At 40.7% G+C, this 18,636-nt stretch overlaps 1 protein-coding gene across 1 annotated transcript in view; it reads left to right on the top strand.

The window, feature by feature from the left end:
* LOC140728866 (hepatocyte growth factor activator) overlaps positions 1 to 6,976 on the top strand; it is a 65,125-nt gene extending 58,149 nt beyond the window's left edge. Inside the window, exons 16-19 of the mRNA XM_073047904.1 lie at positions 2,260 to 2,399; positions 2,935 to 3,075; positions 5,159 to 5,307; positions 6,541 to 6,976. Of these exons, the coding sequence (XP_072904005.1) occupies positions 2,260 to 2,399; positions 2,935 to 3,075; positions 5,159 to 5,307; positions 6,541 to 6,720 (610 nt within the window). The 3' untranslated portion in view covers positions 6,721 to 6,976. The remainder of the gene's footprint in view (positions 1 to 2,259; positions 2,400 to 2,934; positions 3,076 to 5,158; positions 5,308 to 6,540) is intronic.
* Positions 6,977 to 18,636: the final 11,660 nt, after the last annotated feature.

Here is an 18,636-nt window from a genome sequence, read left to right as displayed (position 1 = left end):
TCAGGAAATCCATCCCACTCAGATGTAGAAGGATTCTTCATTGCTGTTTCCATAACAGTTTCGTTTGACCAGTCAAGGTTAATAGCTGAACCCCTGAACATGGAGGACCGGTGGATCGCTCTTAGTCTGGCCTCTCCCCTTTGACCTGTTTGGCATGGGTGACCCTACCAAGAGCCAAAGCATAAAGTCCTGACTCCAGCCAATGTAGCTCTCCGGGTCATTGAGGCACGCAAGCCTTCAAACCACGACAGGGAGGTGTTCCACTAAGCCGCCCTAAATATTAACCAAGGTCGGGGAGACTTGTTTTGTAAGGAGACATGGTTAAGACTGGTCGTATTTAGAGGATTATGTACAGGTCTAGTCACTGCATTACAGGAAGGATGTGGAGGCTTTGTTCAACACGCTACTGCCTGGATTAGAGAGTATGGGTTATAAGGATGAACTTTGTTTCTCCAGACTGTCAGAGGCTTAGGGGCACCTAATATGTTTCCAGTAGTCTAGTAGTTAGGACCAGAGGTCATAGCCTCAGAACAGAAGGGTGTCCCTTTAGAAGAAAGATGGGGATATATTTCTTTAGCCAGAGGGTGGTGAATCTGTGGAATTCATTGGCATGGGTGGCTTTGGAGATCAAAACGTTCGGTATATTTAAAGTCACAGTATTTCATTAGTAAAGGGCATCAAAGGTTATGGGGAGAAGGCAGGAGAATAGTGTTGAGAAGGAAAATAAACCCGCCGTGATGGAATGAGGGAGCAGATGTGAATGGCCTAATTCTGCGCCTATGGTCTTGCGATTGAAGTTTAAAGATTATGAATGGTAGATAGTCAGAATCTTTTTCCCAGGGTGGAATTGTCAAACACTAGAGGACATAGCTGTGGGCTGAAATGTGGAATGTTTAAACTGGGTTTACAAAACAGGTTTTTTGGCACAGAATGTGATTAGAACTCACTGCCAGGGCAAGTGGCAGAAGCCGATACAACTGCAACGTTTTGTGTGTGTTGCTCAAGATTTCCAGCATCTGCAGGATCTTTTTTGTCTGTCGATGAGGTATTCTGCTGAGTGGCTTTGACAGGCACACTCGAACCATTCTCAGAGAGAGGATCACTCCTCTGGGTAAAGCTCTGAGACTGCCTTGCGCACGAGTTCTGAAACACTCAACACAAGAGCTTCTGCAGATGCTGGAAATCCAGAGCAACTCACACAAAATGCTGGAAGAACTCTGCAGATCAGGGAGCATCTATGGAGAGGCAATAAACTGTCAACATTTTGGACATGGTCCCTTCAGCAGGAGGAAGAAACCAGGGGGGAGGGGTCAGAGCACAAGCCAGAAGATGATAGATGAAGCCAGGAGGGTGGGGGTGAAGTAAGAAGCTGGAGGTGATCGCTGGAAATGGTAAAGTGCTGAAGATGAAGGAATCTGATAAGAGAGGACCGTGGACCATGGGAGAAAGGGAAGGAGGAGGGGCACCATAGGGAGGCGATAGGCAAATGAGGAGAAGGAGTTAGGGGGAGCTGGTATGAAATCTTTCAGTGTTTGCTGGTACTATGGCCTTTTGGGTGGCTGATCTCAACATCCATTGGCCATATACTGACGTTGGGGGTTGCAAGTGTCTCTCTATGGTCAGAAATTAATGTAGACTTTGGAAAAGATTTTTTCTGATGATTGTTTCCCTACAGTGAAATCTGAACAGACTGCTTTCTTGAATCTCTCTCTTATTAGAGAAATAAAGCATGTGCTGGAATTGGAGAGGGTCCCAAAGAGGTTCACAAGAATGATCCTGGTGATGAAAGGGTTAATGTATGAGGAGCACTTGATGACTCTGGTCCTGTAGTCACTGGAGTTTAGACGAATGAGGAAGGATCTCCGAGAAACCTATTGAATATAGAAAGGCCTAGAAAGACTGGACACAGAGAGGTTGTTTCCCATGGTGGGGGAGTCTAGGACCAGAGATCAGATCCTCAGAATAGAGGGGTGTCGATTTAGCACAGAGATGAGGAGGAATTTATTTAGCCAGAGGGCATTGAATCTGTGGATTTCATTGTCATAGATGGCTGTGGAGACTAAGTTATTGGGTATATTTAAATTTAAGGTTGATAGGTTCTTGATTAGAAAGGGCGTTAAAGTTATGGGGTGAAGGCAGGAGAACGGGGTTGAGAGAGATATTAAGTCAGCCGTGTTGGAATGGTGGAGCAGACTCAAAGGGCTGAATAACCTAATTCTCTAATTCTCTAATCTGACCAATCTTCTTCTTTCCTCTAAGTCCACTGGAGTCGTCTATCCACGTTGTATTGGGCCAACAAGATTTTAATAAAACTGACAAGAACACTCAGGAATTTGAAGTCCAGAAATACTTTCTACACCATGGCTACAGTATATATGAAGAAAATTTACACGATATAGGTAACAAGGCAAACATCTTCTTTTCTATTACCTCAGCGGAAGTGTGGTTGCTTTACTTAAATGGGTGTGTGTGTGTGTGTGTGTGTGTGTGTGTGTGTGTGTGTGTGTGTGTGTGTGTGTGTGTGTGTGTGTGTGTGTGTGTGTGTGTGTGTGTGTGTGTGTGTGTGTGTGTGTGTGTGTGTGTGTGTTTCAACCATTTGATTCTTGAACCAACTGGCACAGGCCTCATCTCTAGAGATTATCAACACTATGATCACATCAATCACTGCACTAAAGTGGATTTTTTGTTCCAATTGTGTTGTTTCCTGTACAAAAATTGTGTTTTGTTGATGTTTTCCTTGTGAACGCTGCTTATCTGCTGTTATTTGCCAGAGATGATGCTACGAAAAAAATTTCCATTGTATCCGTGCATATGACATTGCAGTCAATTGTGACTGTCATGTCAGTGTGTCTGTGTCTGTTACAGTGTGTGTGCCTGTTGGTGTGTTTGTGTTGGAGTGTGTGTGTGTATTTACATGTACCTTTTATGTTGTAGCCCTTATCAAACTGAAGAAGGTGTCAAAGCACTGTGCATTCAAGTCACACTACGTACAGACATTGTGTCTGCCAAGTGAGAACGACTTCTTCCCGGCAGGTACTATGTGCCAGGTCGCTGGATGGGGACACATGAAGGAAGGTAATCAACTCTGCCGTGAGAAATGAAAGAGCAGAAAATAATCACCAAAGATAAAGATTAAAGATCTCCTTTATTTGTCGCACGTACCGTACTGTGCAAAGTCCTAGGCACATATATATAGCTAGGGAGCCTAAGACTGCTGAACAGTATTGCACTGTACTGTTGCCGCAAAAAAAATCATGACATATATGAGTGATGATAAACCTGTCTCTATTGTGGACTGAGAGTGGGAAGGGGCCAGGGAGAAGGAAATCATGGTTGGGAAAAGGGGAGGGAGTGGGAAGCAGCAGAGAGACATTCTGTAATGATCAATAAACCAATTGTTTGGAATGAAATGACCTTAGGGTTGGGTGTGTCTACACCCACATTACCTCAGCCCCTGGCACTCTTTCTCTGCCACCTGTCCCATACCCCTCCCATAGTGCTCCACCCTTGCCCTTCCCAACATCCTTTGCTCTTGCCACATTTACAAACTCGCTCTCTGCTCCACATTGACAATACAGTACTGTGCAAGTCTTAGGCAGCCTAGCTATATATGTGTTCCTAAGAGTTTTGTACAGTTCTGTACACCAAAACATACAGAGAAAAGCATCATTTGCTTCACTGACCAACACAGTCTGATGATGTGCTGGGTGCAGACCGCAAGTGTCACTATGGTTCCTGCGCCAACATAGCATGCCCACAACTTACTAACGCCAAACCTATATGTCTTTGGAATGTGGGAGGGAACTGGAGCACCCATGTGGTCCTGGGAGAGTGCATAAACTCCTTAGAAACAGCAGCTGGAACTAAACCTGAGTCACTCGTACTCTAAAGCATTACGCTAACCGCTGCGCTACTGTGCCAAAGCCAATCTAATACGCGCGTGTGAGTGTGTGAGTGTGTGTGTGTGTGTGTGTGTGTGTGTGTGTGTGTGTGTGTGTGTGTGTGTAGGAGTGAGAGAGAGAGAGAGAATGAATGAAAAACCCTCCAAGATCACAGACCAGCACCTGAGTGCCTTTGCCTTTAATGTGAGGAATCTGGGCGGTGGGCTATCAGTCACCAGTGCACCGGCCTCTGTTCCCCTGGGAAGAGGCTAGTGAGACACTCTACTCTGGAATGTACCTCTATGTCTTAGCCCCACGAGGAATGAACTGGTCAGGGTGTAGGTGAAGTCTACTGCTAGTAGACTGGAGTCACACCAGGTGAGGGAAGGTGATTTCCCCTAGTGAAATGGTAATTGGTAGTGTACTGTATGTACTACCAGCATGTATCTGTTAGAGTGTATATTGTGTGTGTGTGTGTGTGTGTGTGTGTGTGTGTGTGTGTGTGTTGGTGTTGGTGTTTTTATAGACCATAAGACATAGGAGCAGAATTAGGCCATTCAGCCCATTGAGTCCACTTTACCATTTGAACGTGGCTGTTTTACTTTCCATCTCAACCCCATTCTCCTGTCTTCTCCCCGCATCTTAGTGTGTATATGTTAGTGAGCATGTGTGTGTGTGTTTGTGCTTTTGTAGATCATCAGACTATAAGACATAGGAGCAGAATTAGGCCATTTGGCCCATTGATTCTGCTCCACCATTCAATCATGGCTGATTTATTTTCCTTCTCAGCCCCATTCTCCTGCCTTCTCCCAAATCTTAGTGTGTGTATAGCTTAGTGTTTGTTAGTTTATGTTAGGGTGCATGAGTGTTTGTGTAGATGTATGTGTGTATCTGTTAATGTATGTATTGTTTTTGTGTTAACACATGTACTGTGTGTGTATTGTCTGTTGGTCTGTTAGTGTGTGTGTATCAGCCAGAGTTCCTCCAATTAGCTAAAGACGAGTTATTTTCTAAAAATTCCACATAATGAACAAAATTCCATCACTACTAAAGCTATACATCTGCTAACCTGGTCCACAGGTTTATAAGTTTGGTGATTTAACCACCGCTGCTCCACTGATGATCAGTTTACAGACAAAACATGGGGATTTCTTTTAACCACCAGGACTAATCATCCAATTAGCCAGCAGAGAGACAGTGGGCCAAATGGCCTCTAGCTGTTTACCATGCTTCTGCCACTCTGTGGATTCTCTCTGTTCACTACATCCCTTTTCTAGATGCTTCTGAATATGCCAAGACTTTGCAAGAAGCTTCCATCCCCATCATTTCCCAACAGCAGTGTGCCAGCAGCCTCTACTACGGCAGTAAGGTGACGCCCAGCATGATCTGCGCTGGAGACCTGGATAAAGGCATCGACACCTGTCAGGTATTGAGGGAGCATGTAAATATTGCAGGTTAGCTGCCAGGAGGGATTGAACAAATTGGATTGTCTGGGTTCAGGTCGATGGGACGAAGCAGAGAATGGTGGGTGTTTGGAACGGCCTAGTGGTGGAAACAGATACAGTTCGGGTGTTTTAATAGCCTCACACAAAATGCTGGAGGAACTTAGCAGGTCAGGCAGCGTCTATGGAAAAGAATAAACATTTAATGTTCTGGGATGAGACTCTTCTTCAGGACCCTTTTTAAGAGCCTGTTAGACGCACGAATAAGCAGAAAATGGAGGGACATGGATCATGTGCAGGCAGAAGAGATTTAGCTCAATTCAGCATCATGTATATCATGAGGGCCAAAGGGCCTGTTCCTTTGCTATGCTATTGCATGTTCTATGTTATCAAACTGGAGGCTCTAGAGTTACATAGGTCAGGGAAGGACAGATAGAACATAGAGCAATACTTTAGAGGTCATTCAGCCCACGATGTGCTGACCCTAAGATCAATCCCTCAGAACACTCAATTTTTCCATTATCCATGTACCTATATAAGCCTCCCTTAAATGTCCCTTATATACCTTCCTCTTCCACTATCTCTGACAGCTGTGTGGTGAAAACAGCACAACAGCGCCTCTTTCACCTCAGACAGTTGAGGAAGTTTGGTTTGGGCCCCCATATCCCAAGATCTTTCTACAGGGGCACAATTGAGAGCATCCTGACTGGCTGCATCACTGCCTGGTACGGGAACTGTACTTCCCTTAATCGCAGGACTCTGCAGAGAGTGGTGTGGACAGCCCAGTGCATCTGTAGTTGTGAACTTCCCACTATTCAGGACATTTACAGGGACAGGTGTGTAAAAAAGGGCCCGAAGGATCATTGGGGACCTAAGTCAGCCCAACCACAAACTGTTCCAGCTGCTACCGTCCGGGAAATGGTACCGCAGCATAAAAACCAGGACCAACAGGCTCCGGGACAGTTTCTTCCACCAGGTCATCAGACTGATGAACTCACACTGATTTGAGTGTATTTCTGTGTTACATTGACTGTTCTATTTATTATAAATGACTATGATTGCACATTGCACATTTAGACAGAGATGTAACATAAAGATTTTTACTTCTCGTGTATGTGAAGGATGTAAGAAATAAAGCCAACTCAATTCAGTAATGAGAAGATACAATGCATATGAAATCTGTACTAATTCATTGTTGTCTGTGGTGAACTGGACAGGGAGACTCTGGGGGACCTCTCATATGCTACAAAGGCCACATCGGGTATCTGTATGGGATCGCCAGCTGGGGCGAGGGCTGTGCTGCAGAAAACAAACCAGGCGTCTACACGAGTGTGCCCCACTATGTAGAATGGATCTACAGCATCATCAAACGCAGGCCGAAGTACACCAAGAGCTGAAGGCTGGGCCAACTGAGACCGCACTTCTCTCAAATGATGAATTCAACTATATTCTTCTTTCAAAGTACATTTATTGCTTAATTATTCAAATCTGAGGTTTGGAACAAACACTGAGAAATTAAAGCAACACACACAAAATACTGGAGGAGCTCAGCAGGCCCGGCAGCATCTATGGGAAAAGAGTGAGCAGTCGAAGTTTTGGGCCGAGACCTTTCATCAGGACTGGAAAGGAAGGGGAGGGGTCGGATTAAGAAGGTGAGGGGAGGAATAAGTACAAGGTGGGAGGTGATAGGTGAAATGGAGAGTGGGAGGGGTGAAGTAAAAAGCTGGGAAGTTGATTGGTGGAAGAGATAAAGGGCTGGAGAAGGGGGAATCTGATAGGAAAGGACAAAAGACCACGGAAGAAAGGGAAGGGGGAGATGATGGGCAGGTAAGGAGATAAGGTGGAGATGGAAACAGGAATGGGGAATGGCGAGGGGCGAATTACCCAAAGTTCAGGAAATTAATGTTCATGCCATCAGGTTCTGAGAAGAGTTTCACCTCGAAATGTTGACTGTTTACTCTTTTCCATAGATGCTACCTGTTCTGCAAAGTTCCTCCAGCACTTTGTGTGTGTTGTGTTGGATTTCCATCATCTGCAGATTTTCATGTGATTGGGAAATTAAAATTTAATTCTGACTGGACCAGGGTTGCAGTTTGCACCAGGGTCTTTTATGAAATAAGAAATTAGTGCCCAGATCATGGCTGAAAATGCATTATAAGAAAGAAATTATGGCATCATTAAAAACGTATTTTCTTGGAATGTTCGTGTTTTGTTTGTTACTAAAAATATTGGGAATGGAAATTAAAAACCATCTCTGTGACTTAAAATTAATTTGAAAATCAGAGAAAAAACTGCAGGTATTGAAGGAGAAAAAGAAAATGCAGAAAGCACTTAGCAGGTCAGGCGGCATCTGTGGTGAGGGAAACCTTGAACGTTTCAAGTAAAAGACCCTTTCAAGTTCAAGTTCAGCTTATTGTCATTTCAACCGTATGCATGTATACCACCAAGTGAAACAATGTTCCTCTGGACCAAGGTGCACAACGCAGTGTGTGAAACTCACACACTACATACATTATAAAGTAATATTATCACCAATAAATTAACAAGTAATAAGGTGCATTTGTGTTGCAAGTTAAAAGTATTCGGAGCAAGAAGGCTAAAGACTTCCAGAGCGAAGGCAGTTTTACTACTCGGGGTACAAGAGAGGCAAGACTGCGCAGGTGCGTGACATCAGCTAGTAGAACGGGAAAAGTTTAAAAAGAAGACTGCCGTATCCAGCGGGCAGCGTTTGGAGCGGGCAGCGGAGTAAGAGGCAGCAGAGTGATAGGGCTTTGGCTCAACGGGCTTAGGCGGTAACGAGGCGAGGTAGGTTTACCCGTGTTAATTGCAGAAAGGAGGTAGTATGTGTGTGAGGCCAGTTTTCTGTGCTCTGTGTCAGATGTGGGAGGTCCTGGAGTCTACCAGCCTCCCGGACGGCCATATCTGCACCCAATGTGTTGAGCTGCAGTTCCGAAGGGACTGCGTTGGGGAAATGGAGATGCAGCTCAATGACCTTCGTCTGGTCAGGGAGAGCGAGGAGGTGATAGAGAGGAGTTATAGGCAGGTGGTCACACCAGGGCCATGGGAGACAGACAGGTGGGTCACAGTCAGGAGAGGGAGGGGTAAGGGGAAGAGTCAGGTACTAGAGAGTACCCCTGTGGCTGTACCCCTTGACAATAAGTACTCCTGTTTGAGTACTGTACCTGGGGGAAGCAACAGTGGCCGTGCCTCCGGCACAGAGTCTGGCCCTGTGGCTCAGAAGGGTAGGGAAAGGAAGAGGGCAGTAGTGATAGGGGACTCTGTAGTTAGGGGGTCAGACAGGCGACTCTGTGGACACAGGAAAGAAACTCGGATAGTAGTCTGCCCCCCAGGTGCCAGGGTCCGGGACGTTTCAGATCGCGTCCAAGATATCCTGCAGTGGGATAGAGAACAGCCAGAGGTGGTGGTACATATTGGTACCAATGACATAGGTAGGAAAAGGGAAGAGGTCCTGAAAAAAGACTACAAGGAGTTAGGACGGAAGTTGAGAAGCAGGACCGCAAAGGTAGTGATCTCGGGATTACTGTCTGTGCCACGCGACAGTGAGAATAGGAATAGAATGAAGTGGAGGATAAATACGTGGCTGAGGGATTGGAGCAGGGGACAGGGATTTAGATTTCTGGGCCATTGGGACCTCTTTTGGGGCAGGTGTTACCTGTACAAAAAGGACGGGTTGCACTTGAATCCAGTGGGGACCAATATCCTGGCAGGGAGGCTTGCTAAGGCTACTGAGGAGAATTTAAACTGGAATTGTTGGGGGGTGGGAACTGAATTGAAGAGACTGGGAAGAAGATGGTTGGCTCACAAATAGAAAAAGCTTGTAGACAGTGCGAGAGGGAGGATAGGCAGGTGATGGAGAAGGGATGTGCTCAGATGGATGGTTTGAGATGTGTCTATTTTAATGCAAGGAGTATTGTGAACAAAGAAGATGAGCTTACAGCATGGATCAGTACTCTTGGAGCTATGATGTGGTGGCCATGACAGAGACTTGGATGGCTCAGGGACAGGAATGGTTACTTCAAGTGCTGGGTTTTAAATGTTTCGGAAAGGACAGGGAGGGGGGCAAAAGAGGTGGGGGTGTGGCACTATTGATCAGAGATAGTGTCACAGCTACAGAAAAGGTGGATGTCATGGAGGGATTGGCTACGGAGCCTCTGTGGGTGGAGGTTAGGAACAGGAAGGGGGCAATAATATAGGCCGCCCAATAGTAACAGGGATATCGAGGAGCAGATAGGGAAACAGATCCTGGAAAGGTGTAATAATAACAGAGTTGTTGTGATGGGAGATTTTAATTTCCCAAATATTGATTGGCATCTCCCTACAGCAAAGGGTTTAGTTGGGGTGGAGTTTGTTATGTGTGTTCAGTAAGGTTTCTTGATACAATATGTAGATAAGCCTACAAGAGGAGAGGCTGTACTTGATTTGGTATTGGGAAATGAACCTGGTCAGGTGTCAGATCTCTCAGTGGGAGAGCATTTTGGAGATAGTGATCATAATTCTATCTCCTTCACAATAGCATTGGAGAGAGATAGGAACAGACAATTTAGAAAAGCGTTTAATTGGAGTAAGTGGAATTATGAGGCTATCAGTCAGGAAATTGGAAGCTTAAATTGGGAACAGATGTTCTCAGGGAAAAGTACGGAAGAAATGTGGCAAATGTTCAGGGGATATTTGTGTGGAGTTCTGTATAGGTACGTTCCAATGTGACAGGGAAGTTATGGTAGGGTACGGGAACCATGGTGTATAAAGGCTGTAATAAATCGAGTCAAGAAGAAAAGAAAAACTTACAAAAGGTTCAGAGAGTTAGATAATGTTAGGGATCTAGAAGATTATAAGGCTAACAGGAAGGAGCTTAAGAAGGAAATTAAGAGGGCCAGAAGGGGCCATGAGAAGGCCTTGGCGGGCAGGATTAAGGAAAACCCCAAGGCATTCTACAAGTATGTGAAAAGCAAGAGGATAAGATGTGAAAGAATAGGACCTATCAAGTGTGACAGTGGGAAAGTGTGTATGGAACCGGAGGAAACAGCAGATGTACTTAATGAATACTTTACTTCAGTATTCACTATGGAAAAGGATCTTGGTGATTGTATGATGACTTGCAGCAGACTGAAAAGCTTGAGCATGTAGATATTAAGAAAGAAGATGCAGAACATAGAACAGTATAGGCCCTTCGGTCCACAATGTTGTGCCGACCCTCAAACCCTGCCTCCCATATAACCCCCTACCTTAAATTCCTCCATATACCTGTCTAGTAGTCTCTTAAACTTCACTAGTGTATCTGCCTCCACCACTGACTCAGGCAGTGCATTCCATGCACCAACCACTCTCTGAGTAAAAAACCTTCCTCTAATATCCCCCTTGAACTTCCCTCCCCTTACCTTAAAGCCATGTCCTCTTGTACTGAGCAGTGGTGCCCTGGGGAAGAGGTGCTGGCTGTCCACTCTGTCTATTCCTCATAATATCTTGTACACCTCTATCATGTCTCCTCTCATCCTCCTCCTCTCCAAAGAGTAAAGCCCTGGCTCCCTTAATCTCTGATCATAATCCATACTCTCTAAACCAGGCAGCATCCTGGTAAATCTCCTCTGTACCTTTTCCAATGCTTCCACATCCTTCCTATACTGAGGTGACCAGAACTGGACACAGTACTCCAAATGTGGCCTAACTAGAGTTTTATAGAGCTGCATCATTACATTGTGTCTCTTAAACTCTATCCCTCGACTTATGAAAGCTAACACCCCATAAGCTTTCTTAACTACCCTATCTACCTGTGAGGCAACTTTCAGGGATCTGTGGACATGTACCCCCAGATCCCTCTGCTCCTCCACACTACCAAGTATCCTGCCATTTACTTTGTACTCTGCCTTGGAGTTTGTCCTTCCAAAGTGTACCTCCTCACCCTTCTCCGGGTTGAACTCCATCTGCCACTTCTCAACCCACTTCTGCATCCTATCAATGTCTCTCTGCAATCTTCGACAATCCTCTACACTGTCTATAACACCACCAACCTTTGTGTCGTCTGCAAACTTGCCAACCCACCCTTCTAATTCACATCCAGGTTGTTAATAAAAATCACAAAAAGTAGAGGTCCCAGAACAGATCCTTGTGGGACACCACTAGTCACAACCCTCCAATCTGAATGTACTCCCTCCACCACGACCCTCTGCCTTCTACAGGCAAGCCAATTCTGAATCCACCTGGCCAAACTTCCCTGGATCCCATGCCTTCTGACTTTCTGAATAAGCCTACGGTGTGGAACCTTGTCAAATGCCTTACTAAAATCCATGTAGATCATATCCATTGCCAACAATTTTAATGTTGTTTCGTCTGCTAAAATTTTCAAGCACATCTACTTTTAGCAGATGAAACAACATTAAAATTGTTGGTGTTAAAGAAGGTATGGAGGGAGAAGATTCAATAAAATTCTTTCAGAAATGGATTCCGGAAACTTTGGAAATGGAAGAAGGAAGTCAGCTAATTGAAATTGAAAGAGCACACAGAGCTTTAAGACCAAAGCCTCAACAAGATCAAAATCCACGATCAATCTTGATAAAATGTTCAAGATATCAAGATAAAGAAAAGATCTTGAAGGCAGCCGCTCAGGGTACCAGAAAGAGAAATAGGCCATTGATGATAGAAGGGAAAAGAGTTCTTTTTTATCCTGACAAAAGTTACAACCTTTTGAAGAGGCAGAAGGAATTTAATTCAGTGAAAAAATCCTTATGGGAAAAGGGTTATAATTTTATTTTGAGTTACCCAGCAACATTGATAATTTTTCTGGATGATGAAGAAATAAGATTTTTTACTGATCATCAGAAAGCGGAGAAATTCGTACAAGAACTCCCTAATATTCGTGAGATGCAGTAAAGAATTATAGAAATGAAATGGATTAAAGATGAAGATTGAGATAGGGATTGGATTTGATGGACATTTATGAGTAGAAGAACACAAATATACTTTAACTATATGATAGAAGGGGAACAAGAAAAAAGAAAATAATTGAGGAACATTAATTGGGAGTAGAGACATTAATTTTTTTCTCTTCTTCACATATATATATATATATATATATTTTCTCTTTTTTTGTGGGGGAGCTGGAGGAGCTTCTGATCGATGGCTGTGGGATTCTTGTGCGCAATCATGGCAATTGCCATGACCCGTAAAACGGAGGGGAGTAATGTTGTGTTTCTTTTTATTCACAACATTAGTGGGGGGGGGTACTGTGTTATTTTTTAAATCTATATCAATTATCTTTTTTCTATTTTTCTTTTTTTTGCCTGGATGATTGGGGAGAGACACATAGCAACATGGAGAATTTTAAAGAGATTCCCCAAGGTATTATGAATGACTAATTTACTTAATTTTTTAAGTTTTAATGTTAATGGGCTTAATGGACCTGTGAAAAGAAAAAGAGTTTTAACATATATTAAGAAAATGAAAGGAGATATAGCTTTTTTGTGGGAAACACATTTAACAGAGACAGAACATCAGAAATTAAAGAGAGATTGGGTTGGAAGTGTTATTGCAGCTTCATTTAATTAAAAATCGAGGGGAGTTGCAATTTTGGTTAATAAAACCTTACCAATTAAAATACAAAATGTATTAATTGATTCTGTGGGGAGATATGTGATTATACATTGTCAAATCTTTTCGGAATTATGGACTCTTATGAAAATTTATGCACCAAATGAAAATGATGCAAAATTCATACAAGAAGTTTTTTTTGAATTTGGCCGACGCACATGATAAAATATTAATAAGTGGAGATTTTAATTTTTGTTTAGACCCAGTTCTAGATAGGTCAACTAAAGCTGTTACAAAATCAAAAGTAATAAAGTTAACTTTATCACTTAATGAAAGAATTAAATCTGATTGATATATGGAGAAAAATTAATCCAAGAGAAAGAGATTATTCATTTTATTCAAATAGACATAAAACTTATTCAAGGATTGATTTTTTCCTATTATCAAAGAATATTCAGGATAGAGTGAAAAGTGTGGAATATAAAGCAAGAATACTGTCAGATCATTCCCCCTTGATAATGACAATGATAATGATGGATAAGGAGGAATTGATTTATAGATGGAGATTTAATTCAATTTTATTAAAACATCAAGATTTTTGTGATTTTATGAAAAAACAGATCCAATTTTTTTTGGATACAAATTCACATTCAGTTGAGGATAAATTTGTATTATGGGAAGTGATGAAAGCATATTTGAGGGATCAGATAATAAGTTATACTTCTAAAATTAAGAAGGAATATATGGTAGAAATAGACCAATTAGAAAAAGAGATTACAAAATTAGAAAAAGAATCCCAAAGATATATGACAGAAGAAAAACGAAAAGAACTTGTCAAAAAAAATTACAATATAATACACTCCAGACGTATCGAACAGAGAAAGTAATTATGAGAACTAAACAGAGATATTACGAATTAGGTGAAAGATCACACAATATTCTTGCTTGGCAGTTGAAAACAGAACAGGCTTCCAAAACAATAAATACAATTAGAACAAGTGCAAATAAGATTACTTATAAACCTTTAGAAATTAATGAAACTTTAAAAAATTTTTACTCCGAATTATATCAATAAGAATCACAAAATGAGATTGCTGAGATAGACAAATTTTTATCACAAATAACTCTTCCAAAATTAAATTTGGAAGAACAGGAAGGACTAGATATGCCCTTTACATTAAAAGAGGTTGAAGAAGCTTTAGGACCACTTCAGAGTAATAAATCTCCAGGAGAAGACGGTTTTCCACCTGAATTTTATAAAAAATTTAAAGATTTATTAATCCCTCCTTTTATGGAGTTAATATATCAAGTGGAAAGAACGCATAAACTCCCACAACCTTTTTCGACAGCGATCATAATAGTATTGCCAAAAAAAGATAGAGATTCTTTAAAACCAACATCATATAGGCCTATTTCTTTGTTGAATACAGATTATAAAATAATAGCAAAACTTCTATCTAATAGAATATCTAAATATTTACCAAAATTAATACATATGGATCAAACAGGCTTTATTAAAAATAGACAATCGATGGATAATGTAACTCGGTTACTTAGCATAATTCATCTGGCACAAAAAAGAAAGGAAATGAGTGTGGCAGTTGCTTTGGATGCAGAAAAAGCATTTGACGGATTGGAATGGGATTTTTTATTTAAGGTATTGGAAAACTATGTTAGGAAAATCTTTTATAAAATGGATTAAAACCTTAAATATTAGTCCTCAAGCTAAAGTAGTGACAAATGGTCAAATTTCAACATCATTCCACTTAACAAGGTCAACTAGACAAGGCTGCCCATTATCACCTGCCCTATTTGTATTGGCGGTAGAACCATTAGATGAAATAATTAGAACGGACTCAGATATTGTGGGCTTCAGAGTTAACCAGGAGGAATATAAGGTTAATTTATTTGCTGATGATGTTCTGATTTATTTAACAAACCCATTGCAATCGTTGCAAAAATTATCTTTTAGATGGGAAGAATATGGGAAAATATCAGGGTATAAAGTAAACTGGGATAAAAGTGAAATTTTACCCCTTACCAAAGGAGATTATAGTGTTACGAACCCTGTAACTGGGTATCTTACCAGCAAAGATAGGAGTATCCGTTGAAGTCTGATGATACTATTTTTAACAGTATTTATTAGTAAAAATACACAAAAATAATATCAATGCAAATATACAGATAATATACGTCATCAATACTAAACCTAAAAGTGCGAGTATAATAATAATCAATAAGAAATAAGCTCTATCATTGTCTAGGGGATAATGAATTGTCTGATGGAAATATAAAGTTCAGTTCAGTTCATGCAGGCTGCGGTAGTTGCTGATCACTGTGTTGCAATTGTTGGAGAGAGAGAGAGGGAGAGAGAGAAAAAGCAGTAACAGCTATTAACTTGCCGACTTTCCTTTTACGATCTTGATCCTTCGATGCGTTGTTGTTGTGGCCATTCACGTATGACCCCTCCGTCTTTGAGCTAGACCATTCCGTGGAGGACTCGTCACCCAGGCAAGGGTGGACACACACACAAGCCCCCACCGGTCTCGTAGCGTCTCTCCTGGTGCGTCTGAGGGGGTGTTCCCTAGACCCTACTTTTATCCCCACTCACGGGGTCTCAGATGTCAATCAGGTTGGGATGATGCAATCCCTCAACCAGACCACTCTGGTTGCCCCCTGAAGGGTTTCAATGAATAGAACAGTACTCAATACACAATTCCTTCTTCAAGAGACAATAGCAGTAATCTCTCTCTTTGTCAATAGGAGACATTCCAAACTTTGTGTATCCTTGTGTTGTCTCTCTCTCATTACTGACATGAGCTGTTTATCTCTCTCATTTCCTGGGTATCAGACCCCATCAGAGTTGCTCCTCATTCGTAACAATAGTCAATGTCGACTAGTAACTCAATTTAGATGGCCAACAAATGGTATAAAATATTTAGTATAAGAGTCGATAATGATATAAAGAATTTATATAAACTAAATTATTTGCCATTATTGAAAAAAATAAAAGAAGATCTTGATAAATGGATGATGTTACCAATAACATTAATAGGTAGAGTTAATGCTGAAAAAATGAATATACTTCCTAGATTACAATATTTATTCCAAACATTACCAATACAACTGCCTTAGAAGTTTTTTCAAGAATTGAATAAATGTGTGAGGAAGTTTCTTTGGAAAGGAAAGATGTCAAGAATATCATTGGAAAAATTGACATGTAAATTTGATTTAGGAGGGTTACAACTTCCAAATTTTAAGAATTATTACAAAGCAAATCAATTTAGATTTATTACATCTTTTTTTGATGAAGAAAAACCGGCATGGATTAGAATAGAACTAGATAAGATAGGAGAAAATATACCAGAAGATTTTATATATAAATGGGAATCCAAATGGATATGGGAAAAGAAAGAATCTCTTATATTAAGACAATTGATTGATTTATGGAATAAGGTAAATATGGATGATGAAATAAAGAGATTCTTATTAGCAAAAAGAACCTTAATTCAAAATAGGCTTATTCCTTTCACAATGGATAATCAACTTTTACATAACTGGTTTCAAGAAGGGATCAGATATATAGGTAACTGTTTTGAAGGAGGTATATTGATGTCGTTTGATCAATTAAAAAATAAATATAAAATATCAAATGACACTCTTTTCTGTTATTTTCAATTAAAGGCCTATTTACGAGATAAACTAGGTCAAACAATGCTAATGCCAAAACCTAATGAAATAGAAATCTTAATGCAAAAAGGAAAAATTAAAAAATTTACATCTTGTATGTATAATTTGATTCAAAAACAATTAAACCAGGAATTCATAAATCAAGACAAAAATGGGAAACTGATTTGAATATTAAAATTGATGAAAAAAATTGGGCAAGACTATGGCTTGATAGTATGATAAATACAATAAATGTCCGATTTAGATTAGTACAATATAATTTTTTACATCAATTATATATAACACCACAGAAAATAAATAGATTAAATTCAAATTTATCTGACCAATGTTTTCGATGTAATCAAGAAATTGGTACCTTTTTACATTCTACTTGGTCTTGTTCTAAAATTCAACCTTTTTGGATAAATTTAAGACTTTTACTGGAACAAATTACTGGAGTACAACTCCCACATAGCCTAATATTATTTTTATTAGGTGATATTGAAGGGATAATACCAAAACCTAAATTGAATAAATATCAGAAAAAATTTATAAAAATTGCATTGGCAGTAGCCAAAAAAGCTATTGCAGTTACTTGGAAATCAGATTCATATTTAACTATGGATTATTGGAATAATGAAATATATAGCTGCATTCCACTTGAAAAAATTACTTATAATTTAAGAAATGAATATGATATATTTTTGAAAATTTGGCACCCCTATCTACAAAAGATAGGATTAAATATTTAGGTCCTTTGAAGATAAAATTATAAGTTATTTGGGGAAAATAAAAACTAAAGTTATTTTGAACTCCATGGAGCATGTGGGGATCCTCCGATATCCAGGCAATCTTTCTATCATTTTTCTTTCTTTCTTTTTTCTTTTTTTTTCTTTCTTTTCTTTTTTTTCAGATAGGGATCTAAGGGGGGAGGGTTAAGGGGAGGGGGAGGGTCAATATTAATTTTTCACTATTCTAATATTCTATTCATTTTATGTAATTCTCTTAAAAATTTAATAAATGAATAAAAATTTAAAAAGATCATATCCACTGCACTACCCTCATCTATATGCCTGGTCACCTCCTCAAAGAACTCTATCAGGCTTGTTAGGCATGATCTGCTCTTCACAAAACCATGCTGACTGTCCCTGATCAGACCATGATTCTCTAAATGCCCATAGATCCTATCTCTAAGAATCTTTTCCAACAGCTTTCCCACCACAGATGTAAGGCTCACTGGTCTATAATTACCTGGACTATCCCTACTACCTTTTTTGAACAAGGGGACAACATTCGCCTCCCTCCAATCCTCTGGTACCATTCCCGTGGACAACGAGGATATAAAGATCCTAGCCAGAGGTTCAGCAGTCTCTTCCCTTGCCTTATGGAGCAGCCTGGGGAATATTCCATCAGGCCCCGGGGACTTATCCAACCTAATGTATTTTAACAACTCCAACACCTCCTCTCCCTTAATATCAACATGCTCCAGAACATCAATCTCACTCATATTGTCCTCACCGTCATCAAGTTCCCTCTCAGTGATGAATACCGAAGAGAAGTATTCATTGAGGACCTCGCTCACTTCCACAGCCTCCAGGCACATCTTCCCACTTTTATCTCTAATCGGTCCTACCTTCACTCCTGTCATCCTTTTGTTCTTCACATAATTGAAGCATGACTTGGGGTTTTCCTTTACCCTACTCACCAAGGCCTTCTCATGCCCCCTTCTTGCTCTTCTCAGCCCCTTCTTAAGCTCCTTTCTTGCTACCCTAAATTCCTCAATAGATCCATCTGATCCTTGTTTCCTAAACCTCATGTATGCTGTCTTCTTCCACCTGACTAGATTTTCCATTTCACTTGTCACCCATGGTTCCTTCACCCTACCATTCTTTATCTTTCTCACCGGGACAAATTTATCCCTAACATCCTGCAAGAGATCCTTAAACATCGACCACATGTCCATAGTACATTTCCCTGCAAAAACATCATCCCAATTCACACCCACAAGTTCTAGCCTTATAGCCTCATAATTTGCCCTTCCCCAATTAAAAATTTTCCTGTCCTCTCTGATTCTATCCTTTTCCATGATAATGCTAAAGGTC

Source organism: Hemitrygon akajei, chromosome 6, assembly GCF_048418815.1.
Source record: "Hemitrygon akajei chromosome 6, sHemAka1.3, whole genome shotgun sequence".
Lineage (NCBI taxonomy): Eukaryota > Metazoa > Chordata > Chondrichthyes > Myliobatiformes > Dasyatidae > Hemitrygon > Hemitrygon akajei.
This window is presented reverse-complemented; position numbering and strand designations above follow the sequence as displayed.